The 17,689-nt window shown below is 33.6% G+C and overlaps 1 protein-coding gene across 2 annotated transcripts in view; it reads left to right on the forward strand.

Moving 5' to 3' along the window:
* The first annotated feature begins 521 nt into the window (after window positions 1-521).
* The window catches only part of GNAS (GNAS complex locus), a 179,728-nt gene continuing 162,560 nt past the window's right edge, over window positions 522-17,689 (forward strand). The window contains exons 1-2 of one of the 2 annotated variants that reach the window (XM_074210358.1): window positions 522-679; window positions 4,010-4,082. In XM_074210358.1, the coding sequence (XP_074066459.1) occupies window positions 541-679; window positions 4,010-4,082 (212 nt within the window). In that variant the 5' untranslated portion in view covers window positions 522-540. Of the gene's footprint in view, window positions 680-1,303; window positions 1,726-4,009; window positions 4,083-17,689 lie in introns of those variants that run through there. The other variant, XM_074210359.1, reaches the window with a different exon arrangement.

Below are 17,689 nucleotides of genomic sequence, written 5' to 3' on the forward strand. Positions count from 1 at the left end.
TCGCCCTGCCGCGGCGCGGAGGGAAGCAGGGCTCAGCGAGGGCGCTCTGGGCGGCGGCGGGGCCCGCGGCGGAGCCGGGCAGCGGAGGCGGCGGCGGCGCGGGCAGCGGCGGCCCCGGCGGCAGCGGAGCAGCCGCCGCCGCGGCGCCATCGGCCCCCTCGGCTCGACAGGGCTTCCACAGAGACGGGGGGCGGGGAGGCGGCGGCCCCCGCTCCCCCGCGCCCGGGAGACGATCCACACGCGCGCCCTCACCCACACGCAGCGGCGCGCGCTCACACTCACACACACACACACTCTCACACTGATATTTTTGGGCAGGGGAGGCTGATTTTGTGAGGTAATTTTTATTTTTGCCTCCCCGCCCCCCCAGTTTCCTCGTCCTCCCCCTCCCCTTCCTTCTAATCCCCCCCCACCCCGGTGACATTTTTTTTTCACTTTCTTTGGGGTGGGGGCGACCGGGCCGGGCGGGTCTGACGGACCGAGGCCGCGGGGTGGGGGTGGGGTGGGGTGGGGGGGGCCGCCGCCGCCGCCGCCGCCGCCATGGGGTGCCTGGGGAACAGCAAGACGGAAGATCAGCGGAACGAGGAGAAGGCGCAGCGAGAGGCCAACAAGAAGATCGAGAAGCAGCTGCAGAAGGACAAGCAGGTCTACCGGGCCACCCACCGCCTCCTGCTGCTGGGTAAGGAGGGCGGAGGCAGGGGCACCTCGTCCGGCCGGCCCGGCCCGGCCCGGCGGGGGCCAGCGCGGGGCGCAGACGCTTCTGTCTCCCCTCCCCTCGCGCCGAGGGAAGGGCCGGGGCCCTGGGCTGCTGGGGGGGGGGGGCTGTTATTTCCTGGGGGGGGGAGTTGGACGATATTCTATTGGGGGTAGGGGAGGCAAAGACCTTGGGGAGGGGCTGAGGCTGAAGGAGGGGCCTAGGAAAGCGAAATTGGGGAAGGGGGGAAGACGAGAGGAAGGCGGAGGGAGTGAAGGAAAGGGACACCCCTCCAGGGCCCCCCACCTTCTGGATTGTTTTAGCGGCCTGGGTGCGACTGGGGAGGGCGAGCTTGAGGTATGATTCTTAAAAACCGCAATTTTTTTTTTGTTGGGGGGGGGAAGAAGAGAGGAGAGATGTGTGAGAGTGCGACGGGGCTTGGGGAACAGGAAATGGGGTGTCAAGGCGTGAGGGTGTGAGGGGGAACCCGCCATCGGAGAGAGATGATTGGCTAGGGAAGGGGGTGTCACTTCGGGGCGCCGTGGAAATGAGGGGGACTAGGAAAAAGAGGATTTGACAAGGGAAATGACTTTGTGAATGGGAGTGGAAGGGGGGAGGGAGTAAAGGTGGAAAGACTGACATAAGGGCCTAGAGAGGGATTGGGGTAATAAAGGTGTTGGTTTTTCCTGGTTGAGGGGTGAGCCGGCTGCTCTGGGCTGAAAAAGGGTGTTTATAACAACTTAGTGCATTTTATTGTAGTGTGCCTTATGTGTCCTGAAGGGGATATGCACTTGTATGTATGTGTGTGTGTGTGTATATGTACGTGTGTGTAAATATAACTAAAATATATGCATGTACACACATAGTTATATCGTTATTTCTAGACTAATAGGACAAAATTACAATTTTACTTACAACCTGTTTTCCCGCCTCAAAATGTGCAGTAATTTAAAACCAAATGCCAGCATTTGTTGTAGCAGCAGGTGAAGCCCCCCTCCTCTTCCTCCCAGCAAATCAAGTCTTTAAAAGCGGTAGGTTTTTGGGGTCCTTTATAAGTCAGAAGAAAGAAATAGCATATTTCAAATGTCTGGTTTATCTTGGTGATTATTTCCCTTGGGTGAAAGTGATTAGTTCTTGTTAACTATTAGGAGAATATCATCATTGTTACTTTTTTAATTTCTTTTGTGAAGAGAAGAGGTCTAAAATAAAGTATAGACATGATTAGGGGGATTATACTAGAATGCATTAGGATGGAAGTTTCTTATTTAATAGCATAACTTTTCATAAATACATTTATTCAACCGAGAACTGAAATGCCTTTTTGCTCCCTACTTCCCCAGGTAATTGACATTTCAAAAGAAAAAAATCAGATTGATGAAATAACATTTTAAAAAACTTTTTACTTATTTTCATGGCCTACCTGTTTTGCTATTTAAGTGCAGCTGTTTGTGAAAACCAAAAATTCTTAGCTTAGGTGAAGAGGTTTTACTATTATTTATGTGCAATTTTAAAAAAATCAGTATTTCATATTTTCAATAATACATTCTGTAATGTTGGGACTTTAGCTCAAGCTAATATACACATTAGCACCATTTATTAAAAGAATAAACCTTAACAACACTAGAATCTGCCACTGAACAATAGTAATTTGTTAAAGTGTAGAGATACTTTGTATATGGAATCATGATTCCGAGAAGCCCAAGCTCCCAACCCCCCCTTAATTTGTTAGAAACTTAAAAACATCTTGTATCATTATGGGCAGTAAGTTGTCCCTTAGGTGAATATTTTGAAGGTGGTGTATTCCATGACTATATTGTGATTTGACATGGCATATGATTCAAAATTTCATTCATTCTAGTTAAAATTATAGATTTTTTATGTGGTTTTTACCAAATAGCTAAAAAAATAGAAAACTAAAATGCCCTTTATTCTAAGTACTTCACTTAGTCCTAGCATAACAACTTAGAAATTTTATAAATAGCATTCTCCATTTTATTTTTAATCTAGATGATATATTTATGTTAATGTTCCTAAAACTTATGACCATAAACATTCCTAGTATTTTTTCCTTTCTAGTGCTGCTTCATCAATTTTTAAAAATATTTTGATATGTTGGCAGAAGTCCCTAAGGTACATGGTCTGCTTGAAAAACTTATTCATAGAGACTGTTTTTAACTCTTACAAATATTGATTAGTGGGTTGGTAGAAAGGAAAGAAGAGAAAGAGGCCTTGGGGGTCAGAGTAGTTAAAAGTTGAACAGGTTTGTGTGGGAGTGCAAAGATCTGTCAGGGCAGAAACTCTTTGATTGACATGTATATATTTACAAAAAGCAAAAAATAACAAAAAACCCATCATCTAGGTTAGTAGAGAATATTTCTTCAACAATTTGCCTTTTATAAGTTGAAAAAGATGTTCAAAATGGAAGTAGGTATCTGTAGGGTCTAGAATCCTTGAAATGCAATGATTTCCAGAAGTACTTTACTTTCTTATGATCAAAGTGCAGAATATATATTGGTACTAGGTACTAGGAGGGAACTTTGGGCAGGAAGACTATGAATGAGGGAAATAAGAAAGTAAATCTTTCATTTTTAACTGAAACTGAATTGTTTTCTTGTCCAGAAAGACCTAAACCTGAAGCAGTAGTTGTTTAATTTAATGGGACCCTGGTGGAAGCATGGGTAATTGGGTAGATGTTGAGGTGTTAGAAGAAGGTTCCTATTGTAGCCCAGAGATACGGAAAAAAGCAAAGTGAAAGACTGCTTCAAGGTACTAATAGTTAAAATGTGACATTTGACATGTGTCTGTGTGTGTGTGTGTGTGTGTGTGTGTGTGTGTGTGTGAAGAGAACTGCAGGTATTGGACTTTGTTTTTGGAGGAGCAACTCCTGGGTGTTTTGACTATTATATAGTTTTTTCCTACATATGCATGTGAGTTATTTCATAAATTAATATATTTCTTACACACTTATAAATTTTTATTTAATGATATACTTAAGAAGTAGTTTCAGTAATTAACTTTGAGTTTTCCCTAAATGACAGAATCATCCTATTATTTTCTTATGCCAATGAAATTTCCTTGAGGTTCCCCCCCACCCTATGACAAATTGATGGGGAGATACTTGAAGAGGACCCAAAGCTAATAATTACTTCAACTATGCACTTGTTTTAATTTACATTGCAACTGGTGTTTCAGGGATGATTACTTTTTACATATCCATTATTATTTTTTAATCATGTGTATGGAAAAAAACAGCCCTATGTGTCCTGAGTGCCTTTTCGAGCTTCCTTCATAAACTGATTTACTTTCATTTTCTAGGTGCTGGTGAATCTGGTAAAAGCACAATTGTAAAGCAGATGAGGATCTTGCACGTCAATGGATTTAATGCTGAGTAAGTGCCTTTATTTCTTAGTCCTATAGTATATTTAGTAACAGTTATATATTTTGTACTTTTACAGGATGTTCAAAAAATGTTTATGAGATTGAGTAGCAAGATAGAATTAAATTTACCAGCCTACCATTAAAAGAATTAGTCATCTTTTCCCCCTGCATCTTGTTCTTCTTCTTCTTCTTCCATTCCTTCTTTCCTTCCTTCCTCTCTCCCTCCCTCCCTCCCTTCCTTCCTTCTTTCCTTCCTTCCTTCCTTCCTTCCCTTCCTTCTTTCCTTCCTCCCTCCCTCCCTCTCTTCCTTTCTTCCTGAAACAAAAGCAAAACTACAAATGGTTTTGTAAAAATATTTTCAAGTTAAATATAATTTAGTTGGACGATAATTAACTCTAAAAAACATTTGGCCTCATCATAACCTTAGTCACCTCAAAATTCTATGTAATAAACTTGAACAAAAGTTTTGATTGCAATTTCTTTCACAACATAACTGACAATAATTTACTTCTTCTGTGGCACATTGATTCCTCAAGCTGTCTTATAGATTTCAATTTATAAAAAATATAGTTTTTAAATGTTAATAAGGAAACTGTTTCAATATCATTTTTATATAAAGCCTTTCTATTTTTAAGGTATGAGAGGGCTTGTTAAAAATTTTTCATTTGTAGCTGAAGTTATTTGGTTGAATATTTTCAGTTGAATCTTTTGATAGTTAAGTTGCAGAGTATTAAACCTGAAAATCAATTCTTACTGTCAGCGAATCTGTTTGTGGAATCTTTAGATTCCATAGTACCATGATTACATTATGTGACTTGCCCTTTACTTGTTCTCCTTGCTATTATTTGTTTAGTAAAGGACTAGAATATTTCACTTGGATCAGAAAACAATTCTTTACATAAAATCTTCATTTTTCAAAACACTGGGGAAAAATCTTTACTGTTTGCATGTAGTGTCTTTTATAAAATATCTTAATTTTCTGAAAATATTTTAATGAAGTGTTGAGAAAAACATTAAAATGCTAATGTAATTTTAAATAATTGTCATTTTTCAAAAGCTTTTGTTTATGTTGCTTCTTCCTCATCCCCTTGATGATTAGTGGATCTCATTTAATTGTGATTATACTTTGACTTGCAATAATGTTTAGGATCTCCATTTTTTAGATCTTGTTGTTTGGAACATATTTGAGAAGCTATTTACTACTTTATTAGTGTAGTATGGTTATATCAAAAAGTTTTGAAGGTCTTTGTAGTTAAAAAGCTTTTTTTCTTCAAAATATGAATTTACTGTAGTCTGTCCTTGGAAGAAGTATTGAATTCATAATTTTCTCAGAAGTCTAGCATAATACATCTTAACTTTTGTTTGTAAGGAAAGTTAAGGCTTTTACTTGAGAGACAGCATTTTCTTTTTAAAATTAGTACTAAGAATATTCAAAAAACTTGTAATAATTAAAATGAGATATTCTTTATAAATATGAATTTATCTAGTTTTCTCTGGCTATAATGGAAATAAATTGAGCATAACATGTGCAATGAAGGAAAATATGTAGAGTATTATCTGATTTTGTTATTTATGTTACCAAAACAAATAAAAGAGTGGATTATAGTAATGTAATATATACAATACCTTTCTCCCATGAATATAAAATATTTTCATATGTATAATTCTGTTATCACAAACAGGGTTACTCACCATTTTACAAACGAAAAAGAGGTTTTACAGTTGAAGGTTAAATGACTTTCCCCAAGTCATACAGGAAAATCAGTGACATTGTTAGCATAAGAAGTAATTTGCTGACTCATTAAACTACCTGTTTTTTCTTTAAACTGAGGCATAATTCATCTCTCCTTTAAAAATAATTACTTTCAAGCATAGAATTTTAAGCTGTGTAAGAATAATAAAGTAAGATATTTAATTGGTCATAGTTTAAAATTTATGATTATATTAGTGTTTTAATGATTCTTTAAATATTAGAAATTAACAAAATAGTTTTATTAATGCATGCAAAAATGCTGGCTTAAAAAAACAAAAAGCAGACATATTAGCAGTGGTTGTGTGACTTTGTGAGGTGAGCATGTGAATAGTATATGGTGAACTGAGTTAGTTTTGGCAGCTTCTGGAATCACTCCATAGCTGAAGTATGACTACATTGAACTTTTATATAAACAGAAATCATAATGTTTCTACTGATGAAATAGAAGAAATTCAATGTAGGTATTCTGTTTGTCAGATATTACTTTCATGACATAAATCACAATTATTTTTTGTATCCTTGATAACCACTTTAACGTCCTTTATTGATAGGTCACATCTGTGATAGTTTCATGTTAGAACTTACTCCACGTGTTGTATGCTGTTTTGTTTAAAAATAGTTTTAAGGTATCCAAAGTCCTCAGCTTTTTTCATCTGTAAAATGAAGGGATTGGTTGGATTAGGTGATCTTCAAAGTCTTTCCAACTTTAAGTCATCCTTTAATTTGTTCATAAATGTCTTTTGTAAGGCGACAGCGTTGTGTAATGTAAGAGGTTCTGCATTTGGAATCAGGAGGTCTGAGTCTGTGTAATGATTCTGACATCTCACTTGATGGATATGCAAATAAAACTCAATTTCTTCACATGTAAAATAAGAATAATAATACTTCATTGTCTACCTTCTAGAGTTACTATAAGGAAAGGGAATGTAGATCTAAAAATGCTATACATGTGTGAGTTGTTAGTATTTGTTCATATAAGTGTTAATATTTTAATCATTTATGTATTTAAGACCCAGGATTTTGTAAATGCAGTGCATATTTTTAGCAACATTAAATCAGGTGATCAAATTTATCATCTAATACTTTCCTAAATACATCTAACTTCATATTTGAAGTTATGATGCGTATCAAAAAATCACAGTGTATCTAGTTGCCTGTTTATGGTGCTTCCAAAACTATCATTACATTTGCTAAATTCTTTAAAATAGAAAAAGCCCTTTTAGGTTTAAAATGGTAGATTTGTCTTTCCCTTTTTGATGTAACTTGATTATTTGACTCATAAAAGTGAGAAAATAGGTTTATAAGTTAGTAATGAAACCTCAGAATGAAACTGTGTAACTACATGGCAACTTCAGAGTAATTTAAATTTTATATTCTATCATCCTTAAGACATGAACTTGAAACTTCTAGTAGTGCTTATAAAGAGTTGAACAAACAAAAAACAAATTATAACTTTCCCTCCTTCCAAAAAACCACACATGAGACTGTATACACTGTAATGAACTTTGAAAGGATATTGCATTTAACAGTATTCATGTATATTGCTTTTGGGTGATTTTAAATGATTCAACATTTTAGTTATTTTAAGGTCTGTACTTAGTGTGACTTAACAATTCATTGTAAAGTTGGCAAATTTTGTTAAATTTCAGAGGCTAAAAATAATACTGCATTCTCAAATCAAAATCTTTTATTGAAATTCTAGAATTTATTAATATATATGTATATAATCACAACAAGTTTAGAGTCTTCACCCCCCCCCCTTTACATAGTTATTTATTAGCTTTTACCTGTTTGGATATTTAATCTTAAAATCAGGAAGATTAGTCTATATGATTTGGTTGATCTTTTTCTATTTTATGAATGATTTGGAATGAGTCATACATATGTTTATGAACTAACTGCACATATGTTGTTCATGTTACCTACATTTGCCACAAAATGATTCTAAAATACTTAACTCTTGACACATTTATGAAAATTTTACAGATGTTATTATCAGTCAACAAGTAAATCATTTTAGAGTGTTACTTATTTTAAAATAATGCTGCTTCAGTTTGGTTTTTCTGGTCTATACATATGTTTCAAGGTTTGCTATATGGGAGGGATTAATCTTTGGAGTTGGTTCATTTTCATTACAATTTCTAGAAGTTGCAAAAAAATACTTTGGACTTTAGTCTTTAGAATATAAAAGAGGATAGTTATCATGTGAACATGACAGCTAAAAAAAGGCTTACTTTTGAGTTCTGTAAAGTACATTAGCCAGGATACTATTGAGAAAACTAATTTTAACCAAACTAAAATGGACTCTACATGTTTATGAACCTTCAAAATTATTTTATTTCTGTAGTTTATTCACTTTTGCTTCTTCCCTATTATTTAGGAATAAAAAAAAGACACACTTGATAGAATTGTACAGAATGTGAAAATTAATGTACTATCTTAACAAACACTAGGTCTGTCAGACTATCTTGTCAGGTTTTGTTTTGTTTTGTTTTGTTTTGTTTTATTTTGTTTTGTTTTGTTTTGCATTGCTTTGATTTGTTCTGCCAGAAATAGAAGTTGTAGAATCCATCTTCAGAGAAAAACTGAAAATAGTTCTTTCTGGTCATTGGGTAAAGTTGGGTCTTTTCTTTTTTTGAGACAATTTTAAATATAGGTCAATAATTATAAACTTTTTGAGACAAACTACATATTCCCCCAGAAATAATACTCATAATAATATTTTAAATCTTAGACATTTTATTTTTCATAAGATTCTGAAAGTTTCATTTGTTTCATAATTTATAGTATCTGTTAAAGTAATCTGCAATAAAAAGAGAAAAGTACTAAAATGGACTTTGGATGCTTTAGCCATGAAGGAAAGTTCATTTCTATTTTAACTTTTGCCCCAGCACTTAACAGAGCAATGTCTTTTTACAAGGTTAGTTAGGCAATAATAATCTACAGTGTACCCATTGGGTAAATATTATGCTTAAAACTGGGCACTGCATGAATTTTTAAAGGATGCAGCGATTGTGTATTAGAATTTTTTAATCTTAGTTTGGTAGATAATTACATATTTATTTTATTTATTAATTATATATTTGTTTTGTACACTGAATTAAAAAATTTTGTTTGGAGTTTTTTAATGAAAATATATTGATTTTTAATTTTTGGAGAATCAATATAGATGAGCTCATCTGTGGTACAGATAAGATATTTAAACCACAACTTCTCTTTTCTTCTATTTTTAAAAAGAGGAAATGAAATCCCCAGACTAGTTCCTTTGTGGAAGAAGCCATAGGTAATCTCAGAGATTTCTATATTTAGACTTTGAATGACATACAGGGGAATTCTTTATGTGGGTCATAGTGTCTTTTATTTTTATCTATTCCAGTCTTTTCATTTTCCATACCACAGTGGTATCAGAAACAATGATTCTTGAACTCAAGAGGAAATATTCATACAGTCTTAGATCTACAAGGGACCTTAGAGATCATTCAGGTCACTCATTTAACTGATGATAAAGTTGAGTCTTTGAATAGTTGAATTACTTGCCCAAGGTTACCCATGTGGTAAGTGTCAGAGCTAGTAGGATTTAAACTGAAGGTTTATAACCCCAATTCAGTACTCTAAATGATACCCTTCTTGGGGGTGTTTACAGACAGATGGGATAATTTATTAAGTTGGTAAATTTGGATGTTTTCTGGAGCTAGGTGAAACTATTAGTTTACACTAAACAAACTGGTAAACAGGTTATCTAATGTCATATTTCAAAATATTGTTAAAATTTTAACTTTCATCAAAGGGGAGGTTTGTTTTTACCTGAAAGCTAAACATCTAGATTTATTTCTTATGTTTTGAGTGCAGGAAAATACATTAACTTTGATTAAATTACTAAAGAGCAAAATAATTAAAAAAACACAGGAATTATTTCTTTTCCTAAATAAAGTTTTGTTAAGATAATTATTACTTTGTAAATATGCCCAAGGTAGTGTAGTCCTGTGGAGAGAAACCTGTATTTAGAGTCAAAGGTTCTAGACTTATGTTCCAATTCTAGTTCTACCTCTTGTCTTTTTTGCCTTTGAATAGATACTTAGTACCTCTGAATATCACTTCCCCTCTTCAACAATATGAAGAGGTTTAATGAGAAAATTTCCTCTTCCTATTCTAAATCATTTGATCCTTTGATTTTACTATCTTGTTTATCTTTCATGATTTGTCACTAAACTGTGAATAATACCAATAAAGATCTTGTTTAGTTACAAGAAGGCTGTTTTCATCCTATCTGAAAAATAATACCTGGTCAATTTTCACATAATTTAAAAGTTGTTTCTAGTACCTCTCTATGTATTTTTTCCTTGGGTTCTTGAAATTTCTAGATGTTGAATATACTAATTTAAAGTTAATGAAGATGATTACATATATAACTTAAACAGGCATAATTTAGTTGTTAATATCTTTTAATATCTTAAGTTTCTCTAGGGACAATTCTTTTTTTTTATTTGAGTATTAAACTTGTGTTAATAAACTGTTTTTGGCACTTAATAACTGTGGCCATAGGCAATCACTCATCCTTCTGAACTTGTTTCCTGATCTATAAATTGTGAATAATTTTCCTAACCCACAGAGCTATTGTAAAGTTTAACTTTTAAATGATATAATGTACATAAAATGCTTTGAAAACTTGAAAGCACCATCTATTTGTCATATGTCATATGTTATTTCTTCCTCATCTTCTTTCCCATATTTGTGGTGTGTATATATATATATATATATATATATATATATATATATATATATATATATATATATATGTATGTATATATAACTATGGAAAAGTTTATTTTTAGTTTATACTTTTGTCATACAGAAGACATAATGGCATATTGGTTCCAACTTAAAACCAGAATAATCTGGTCTCAGATTCTGCCTCTGATACATACTTCTAAGTATGAACCTTGACAAGTCACTTAACTTCATAGTGCTCTAAGCCAGAGATATCAAATATGCAAATGGGAGCCACAAGCAATCTATAACTCTTCTGATTGCAGAATAAGATTAGAAGGCAATTAGAAAAATTTAACAAAATAAATATGCAATAAAACATTATTTCAGTTAGAAATAAGTCCTTATTTATGGTTTATTGTCCTCATTTTCTATTTTATATTGATGCCACTGCTCTAAGCAACAATCTTAACAGAATATGGTAGAAAATGTGTTAATGTGCTTTTAGAGCAGGAGTTCCTTAAACCAAGGAAATTACAAGTCTATTCCCTTTTTCTTTTTTTATTATTACATGTATATAAATATATATGTATATGTATATAAAACTAAAGCTAGAAAAGACCAGTTTGCTCCTTTTGCTGAGGAGAGGAGGATATATCAATGTTCATTCCAAACATATATGAATGAATTTTACTGCACTTAGTTTTCCCCCAGCAACAACTAGTGGTTTCACACTCTTGATAGAAAATTATTTCAAGTCTATGCAGTTTTAGACAATAGAACAAAGTACTTAACTTTTAAGATCCCAGATATGTGTTACATTACCCTATAGGCTTTTTTAAAAAAAAATTTTTGCAAGGCAGTGGGGTTAAGTGACTTGCCCAAGGTCACACAGCTAGTTATTAAATGACTGAGGCCGGATTTGCAGAGCTGGTGCTCTATTCACTGCACCACCTAGCTGCCCCCCCCATAGGCTTCTTAAGATTCTATCTTACTCTATATTTTTCCCTCTCTCCCTCCTTTCTTCGCTTCCTTCCTTCCTCTTTCCTCTTTGTTTCTTACTTTTCTTGTTCTCCCATATATGTGTGTGTGTGTGTGTGTGTGTGTGTGTGTGTGTGTATACATAAATATTATGGTTATAATAGATGTAGAATGATATTCTGAAGTTTTTGTTCTACATTAAATTACCAGAGTGGCATATTTTCTTGAAAAGAAACATGCACAAATATTAAATTATTGTATCTATTTTTGGAATTATTTTGAGTTTCTTTTGTGATCAAATTCTTTTAAAATTGCTCCTTTTCAAACTTTTTTTTCAAAATTTATTTTCTGAAAATTAACAGAGTATAGTTTTAGCTTTAGAGGTATGTTTGCCAGATTCTAGTTGTCACACTCCTATTTCCCTCCTGGGCACACCCTAACTGCAGGAGTAGTGTTAGAGGAGGATTCTAACAGAAGGTATATATAGCTTCTGCTGAACCTGAAGGCATGTGAGGGGCATCACAGATTACCCCAAAGTAGTATTGACTATGCTGGGCCTCTGGCAAAGGTTCAACTTGGGAACACTTATTGTAGTGCTATGCATCTATTCACAGAATTATGAGGCCAGTCTCACATATATATCAGCAATAGTTTCTGATTAAATGCACTAACTTCCTATTGCACACTGTACTCCTGGAATAATTGCTACATTCCCTGTTTCCTGCTTTGGGGACTCAACTTTGTCATCTCCTTTGTAGTGCTAATACCAAACCCTACTTATAAGGTGGAATTTATATACTAATTTTTTTAGGGGAGAGATGAACATATGCTCCTTGAGAGAAGTATGTGGTGATAAAATTCATGGGTATTTGAGGCTGAAAGTGACTCTTCAAATATTATTATTATGGTGCCGGTTGGCCAGTATATTCCTAAAATTTGCCTATTTATCTTCTTTAGTATATTCAGGTAGTTTGAATTCTTCTGAGATTTCAAATGTTTTCATTTTTAATGATAGCTCTTTAAGTTTGGTTTTAGTTTTCTTGAGATTTCTTAATATCTGCTCATGTTATTGTTGTCCTTTATAAAACTTCTCGGATTGTGCTCCATTAGATAGATGTAGTATCTCACATTACACAATTAAAAAGGAAATAGAAGATACAGTATTTTGAGCTTTTAAGTAGTTTGTAATTTAGGAGGCAGAAATAATTTTTGGTGCAAATGTTGCTATTAAACCAGTATTTTTTCATCATTTTCTTCATTTGGAGTATGACAACATTTAAATAGGAATGATGTTTTATCATTTTTCCTCATAATATTTGCTATTTTCTTGTTGAAATCATATTAATCTTAGAGTTTTATTTATAATTCCTTTTTTCTCAATCTAAAATAACATTTTTATATTTGGATATGTTTGTTGAATAACTAGAAAATTTTTTTTAAAAATTATAATTGTTCTAAAGTGAAAAAGGTATATAAATATTTGCATTAGCTATTTATGACCTTTTGACTTTCACTCCAGATACTTTAAATAGAAAACTAATCATATTGAACTTATTTATTTTAAAATGTTGTTACAAGTATTTTTCTGATAGTCATAAAAGGAGAAAATATTTTTATACCAGGAAACTGTGGACAAAACTCATCTTCGTTTTCCCTTTTGTTTGTTATAAAGAGAGTTATCTGATGGGATTAGCCACCTATTCCTTTACCATATTCTCAATGGGACTGTGAAATAAATCACCATAGAATCTACCTGCTGATGTTCATTTAGTGTAGGTCCCAGAAAACAATTATCTGTCCCTGCTGTATCTCTCTAGACTCCCAAGAGCAATGAGCTAATTATTTAGACAGAAATGTGGAATTCTTTCTTCTAACTACAGATAATCTCGATAAATATTCCAATTTAGCCATAGAGTAGTAACCTTAGAACTAGTTGTATGATTTTCCCCTTAGGTATGTGAATTATAGCTTTTTCTTTTAACCATTTATTAAATGTAGAGGTAAAATAATACATATACAGATTATAACATGGATCTACTTTATTATTCTCATTTGTTTTATGTTGGAAAAACGATGATGTAATAAAAGGGATAAAAATAAGGAAACAACTCAAATATAGCCATTGACTTTAATTGTGTGACTGAACAAAATACTTACTTTTTATACTATAGGCAACTCCTTAGTATTTATCTACTAAGTCATAGCCAAGGTTTCAGTTTAACTATATTTGCAAAAAAGGATTTCTTAACCTTTTTTTGACATGAATATCTTTGGTGATTTGTTGAATCCTACAGATGTTTTCTCAGAATAACATTTTAAAATACATAGAACTTCGAAGGTAAGCAATTATATTGAAATGCCAACACAGTGGATAGAGTACTGGCCCTGGAGTCAGGAGGACTGGGTTCAAATCTGGCCTATTGATACTTGATAATTACCTAGCCGTGTGACCTTGGGCAAGACTTAACCCCATTGTTTTGCCAAAAAAAAAAAGAAATACTATTATCAAAATCTTTTTTTAAAAATTCATATGTCCCAGGTTAAGAACCACTTAGCTGCAGTGTAGTGAGAGCTCCTAATACTGGTGAAATTATAGATCCTTAATATCCATATTATTATATATGTGCACATATTTGTTTATATTCATATATAACTTACAATATGTTATGAATATAGATTGTAACATAGGAATTCATGCTTAAGAATCGCATGACATATTTAGAACATGTTTCAAGTTGGGAAGTTTATTTAATTGTAATTTTCAAAATAGATACATCTTCAGAAGTATTTAAAAGTAACCTAAAGAGTGGCCAATCTGAAAGAAGATGTAATTGGGCAGGATCATCAACATTCAAAGGACTAGATGACACAAATTTCATTATATCATTGTAAATTAGGGTAGTTTAGGGAGGAAATAGTTATGAAATATTTGAAAATTTGCTCCTAAAAGTAGCATTCTTGTATATATGACTGTAAATAACATACATGTATTAAAATAATCTTCTCAGTTTTATTATGACTTTGTTATTGTAAACTTCTTTTGAGAATGTAAGGGGATCGATGAATATCTTCTTAGTTCAATGCAGTATGGATATATTTAAATTCTGAAAATTTGTCTAATGTGATAACTAAATTTGGTTTGTTCAAAAAACTTACATTGTTTAATATTTAGTTATATGACATTTAAATTGAATTGTATGACAGTAAGTCATTAGCTCTATTCTAGGTTTGTTTCCTGAACTATGAAATCCCTCTCCCTAACATATTTCTATTCACTCCTGCTTTCCATACTGAGTCCAAAGGAATTATCTAATGTAAAAATGATAAAAACTTTCACCTATTTATACATTATAGATAAATTCAGTTGAGATTCATAATAGCTACCATAGCAAAAAATAGAATTTCCTTTAAAAATTTAACTTCTACTGAAGAAATGAATACATTTATACTACATAATTTCTAAAATATTCTTTTTGACCTCTTATGCTTAACCAATGCAGCTGTTCATTTTCCTTTTTAAAATTCATTTTAAACTGAATATAAAATGACAGAGAAGAATTTCATGTATACAGTTTGACATAAAAAAGATTCAGTATGAAGCTATGAATCTCCATTTCACACTGTTTCTTTAAAAAAAAACTTTGTAATAAATAACTACACATCATTTTCAAAGCTACTCTGCTTTTCTGTACTTCTGTCTAAATTTTTTTCTCTGCTTTGAATTTTTTCTTCCTCCATACTAGAAAAGTATCCATTAGAAACAGATGAGTATGCATGTGTGTATTTTATATACATACATATATATTTATGTATGTATATATTTATATATATTTATGTATGCACGTGCACATAGACATGTATATGTAAAACCATACTACGCATACTTCCATATATCAGTTACTTCTTTGGAGGTAGATAACATCTTTCTTCATAGGTCTTTTGTAGTTGATTTGAATATTTATAATACTCAAAATAACTCAATCATTCAATTGTTCTTCGAATGAGATTACTGTTACTACATGAAACATTTTCTTGATTCTACTCATTTTACTTTAGATTATTTCCTTCAACAATGCTATGTGTTTTCATATTCATCTTGAGAGGTTGGTGCTTTATTTGCTGTAATGCAATCCTTGTATTTGCAAGAGGAAGTTTAATTATTCTGTGGGTATTTATTTTGGTTAATGTTTGCTAAGTAGTTATTGTGGAAAAAACTTGAACTTAATAACTTCCCTAACTGCAAGAGCCACTCTGTTAACTATCGAAATTCATTTAAAAGATATTTTTAAAAGGAGAATTTATTAAATATTATTACTGAACTGATTACTTTTTTGAATATGGAATTTCACATGAGAAGGTGTTTAGATTCAAATCCTATTTCACTCTGATTTGTGATTGGGAAGTTCACCATCATCAAACATTTATTAGGAGTTTACTAATTTGTTGAGGGTTTGCTAGAAAATACAAAAATTAAATATATCTGTAAGGGGAGAGGATGTCACAGATACTTAACTAAGATTAATTTAGATGAAGCATAGTATCTTTTAAACTACTGGGTTTAAAATCTAATCTATTCACTTGGTGTCTGTGATTTGGGACAAGTCACTTGGTATCTCTGGACCTCACTTTTTGCTATCATATAGTAAAAGGGTGGAGCTAGATCATCATTAATATGGAGCTAAATCATCTTCAATATCCCTTTCATTGCCGAATCTTTAATCCTATGATGTATGCCTGCTATGGAAAGTCTGGGGCAAAGAAAATGTTTCAGATTGGGGGGCTTCATTGCGATGATATATTACCCTGGGCTTAAAGAATAGGTAAAATTTTGATGGGATTTCAATTCAAGAAAGTACATTCCAGCCATAGGGAAAAGCATGACATAAGATACAAAGGCAGTATGCCATGGAATAAGTACAGAGAGGCAGCAAGTAAACTCTTTGGGACAAAAGTGCATGTAGAAAATATTATTTGTGAGATTAGGTTGGAAAGTTACAGTAGTGCAAGATTATGGAAGACCTTGAATGCTAAACCTGAATGATTTGACTTTATTTGTTAGGCAACAGGGAGTCATTGAAAATTTTTATTAAAGGAGTATCATCAATTCAACATACATTTGTTGAAGTACTTATGTGTAAAGGCATTCAGAATTCAAAGAAAAACAATACATTCTGTTCAAAGGAAGTTCTGTTTTCCTTAGTGGTGAGAGGAATGAACAAATCAACATATACAGAAATAGCTATAGTACTGGGAAATGCCAAAACAGTATTAGTAATTGGGAAGGCTTCGTGGAGTATTAGGCTTGAAGAATCCTTCTTGAATCCTGTTTGCTCCTGATTTTTCTCCTGTTTGAGTAGTGCTCCTTTCCTTTGCTGGTTCATCTTTCTCCTTATTTCTGAACATACTCTCTCTTCCCCGCCCCTCTCTCTGTGTGTGTGTGTGTGTGTGTGTGTGTGTGTGTGTGTGTGTGTGTCTATATCTATCTGTCTTTCTGTTAGTTATACGGATGACTCCCAAATCTATATATGTGTCAAGACAGCTAAGTAACTCAGTGGATAAAGTTCCACGTCTGGATTCAGGAAGATCTTAGTTCATATTTGGCCCCAAATGCTTTATTAAAACTGGGTGACCCTGGGCAAGTCACTTAACTTTTGTTTGCCTCAATTTCTTCTGTTTAATGAGGGTAATAATAGCACTTAACTCCCAAGGTGATCATGAGGATCAAAGCACATGTAAAATGCTTAGCTCATGGACTGGCACATATTTGCTGCTATATAAAAGTTAGAATTTATTATTAATTGAATTCTAGTCTTCCATCTGTAAACTACACTTCTAATATTGTACTTTTAATGTTTTGTCAGTATTTCAAACTGAGTACATCCAAAACTGGTCTCATTTTTCCATTCTGTTTCTCTTCACATCTCTATTACAATTAGGGACAATATCATTCTCCCAGTTAACCAGAGTCAAAAATCTTTTGGTCATCGTTGGACTCTTCTTTCATATCTAGTTGGTTGTAAAAATCCTATATATGATTCTCTCCTTGTATCATTCCCATCTATTTTCTCTCCACATACCACTATTCCTCTATTTCTAGCCTTCCTCACACCCTGCTTTGATGATTGGAATAGACTCTAAACTAGTCTTCCCTACCACTCTTCTCTACTATGTAGCTT

This window comes from Macrotis lagotis, chromosome 1 (genome assembly GCF_037893015.1).
Source record: "Macrotis lagotis isolate mMagLag1 chromosome 1, bilby.v1.9.chrom.fasta, whole genome shotgun sequence".
Lineage (NCBI taxonomy): Eukaryota > Metazoa > Chordata > Mammalia > Peramelemorphia > Peramelidae > Macrotis > Macrotis lagotis.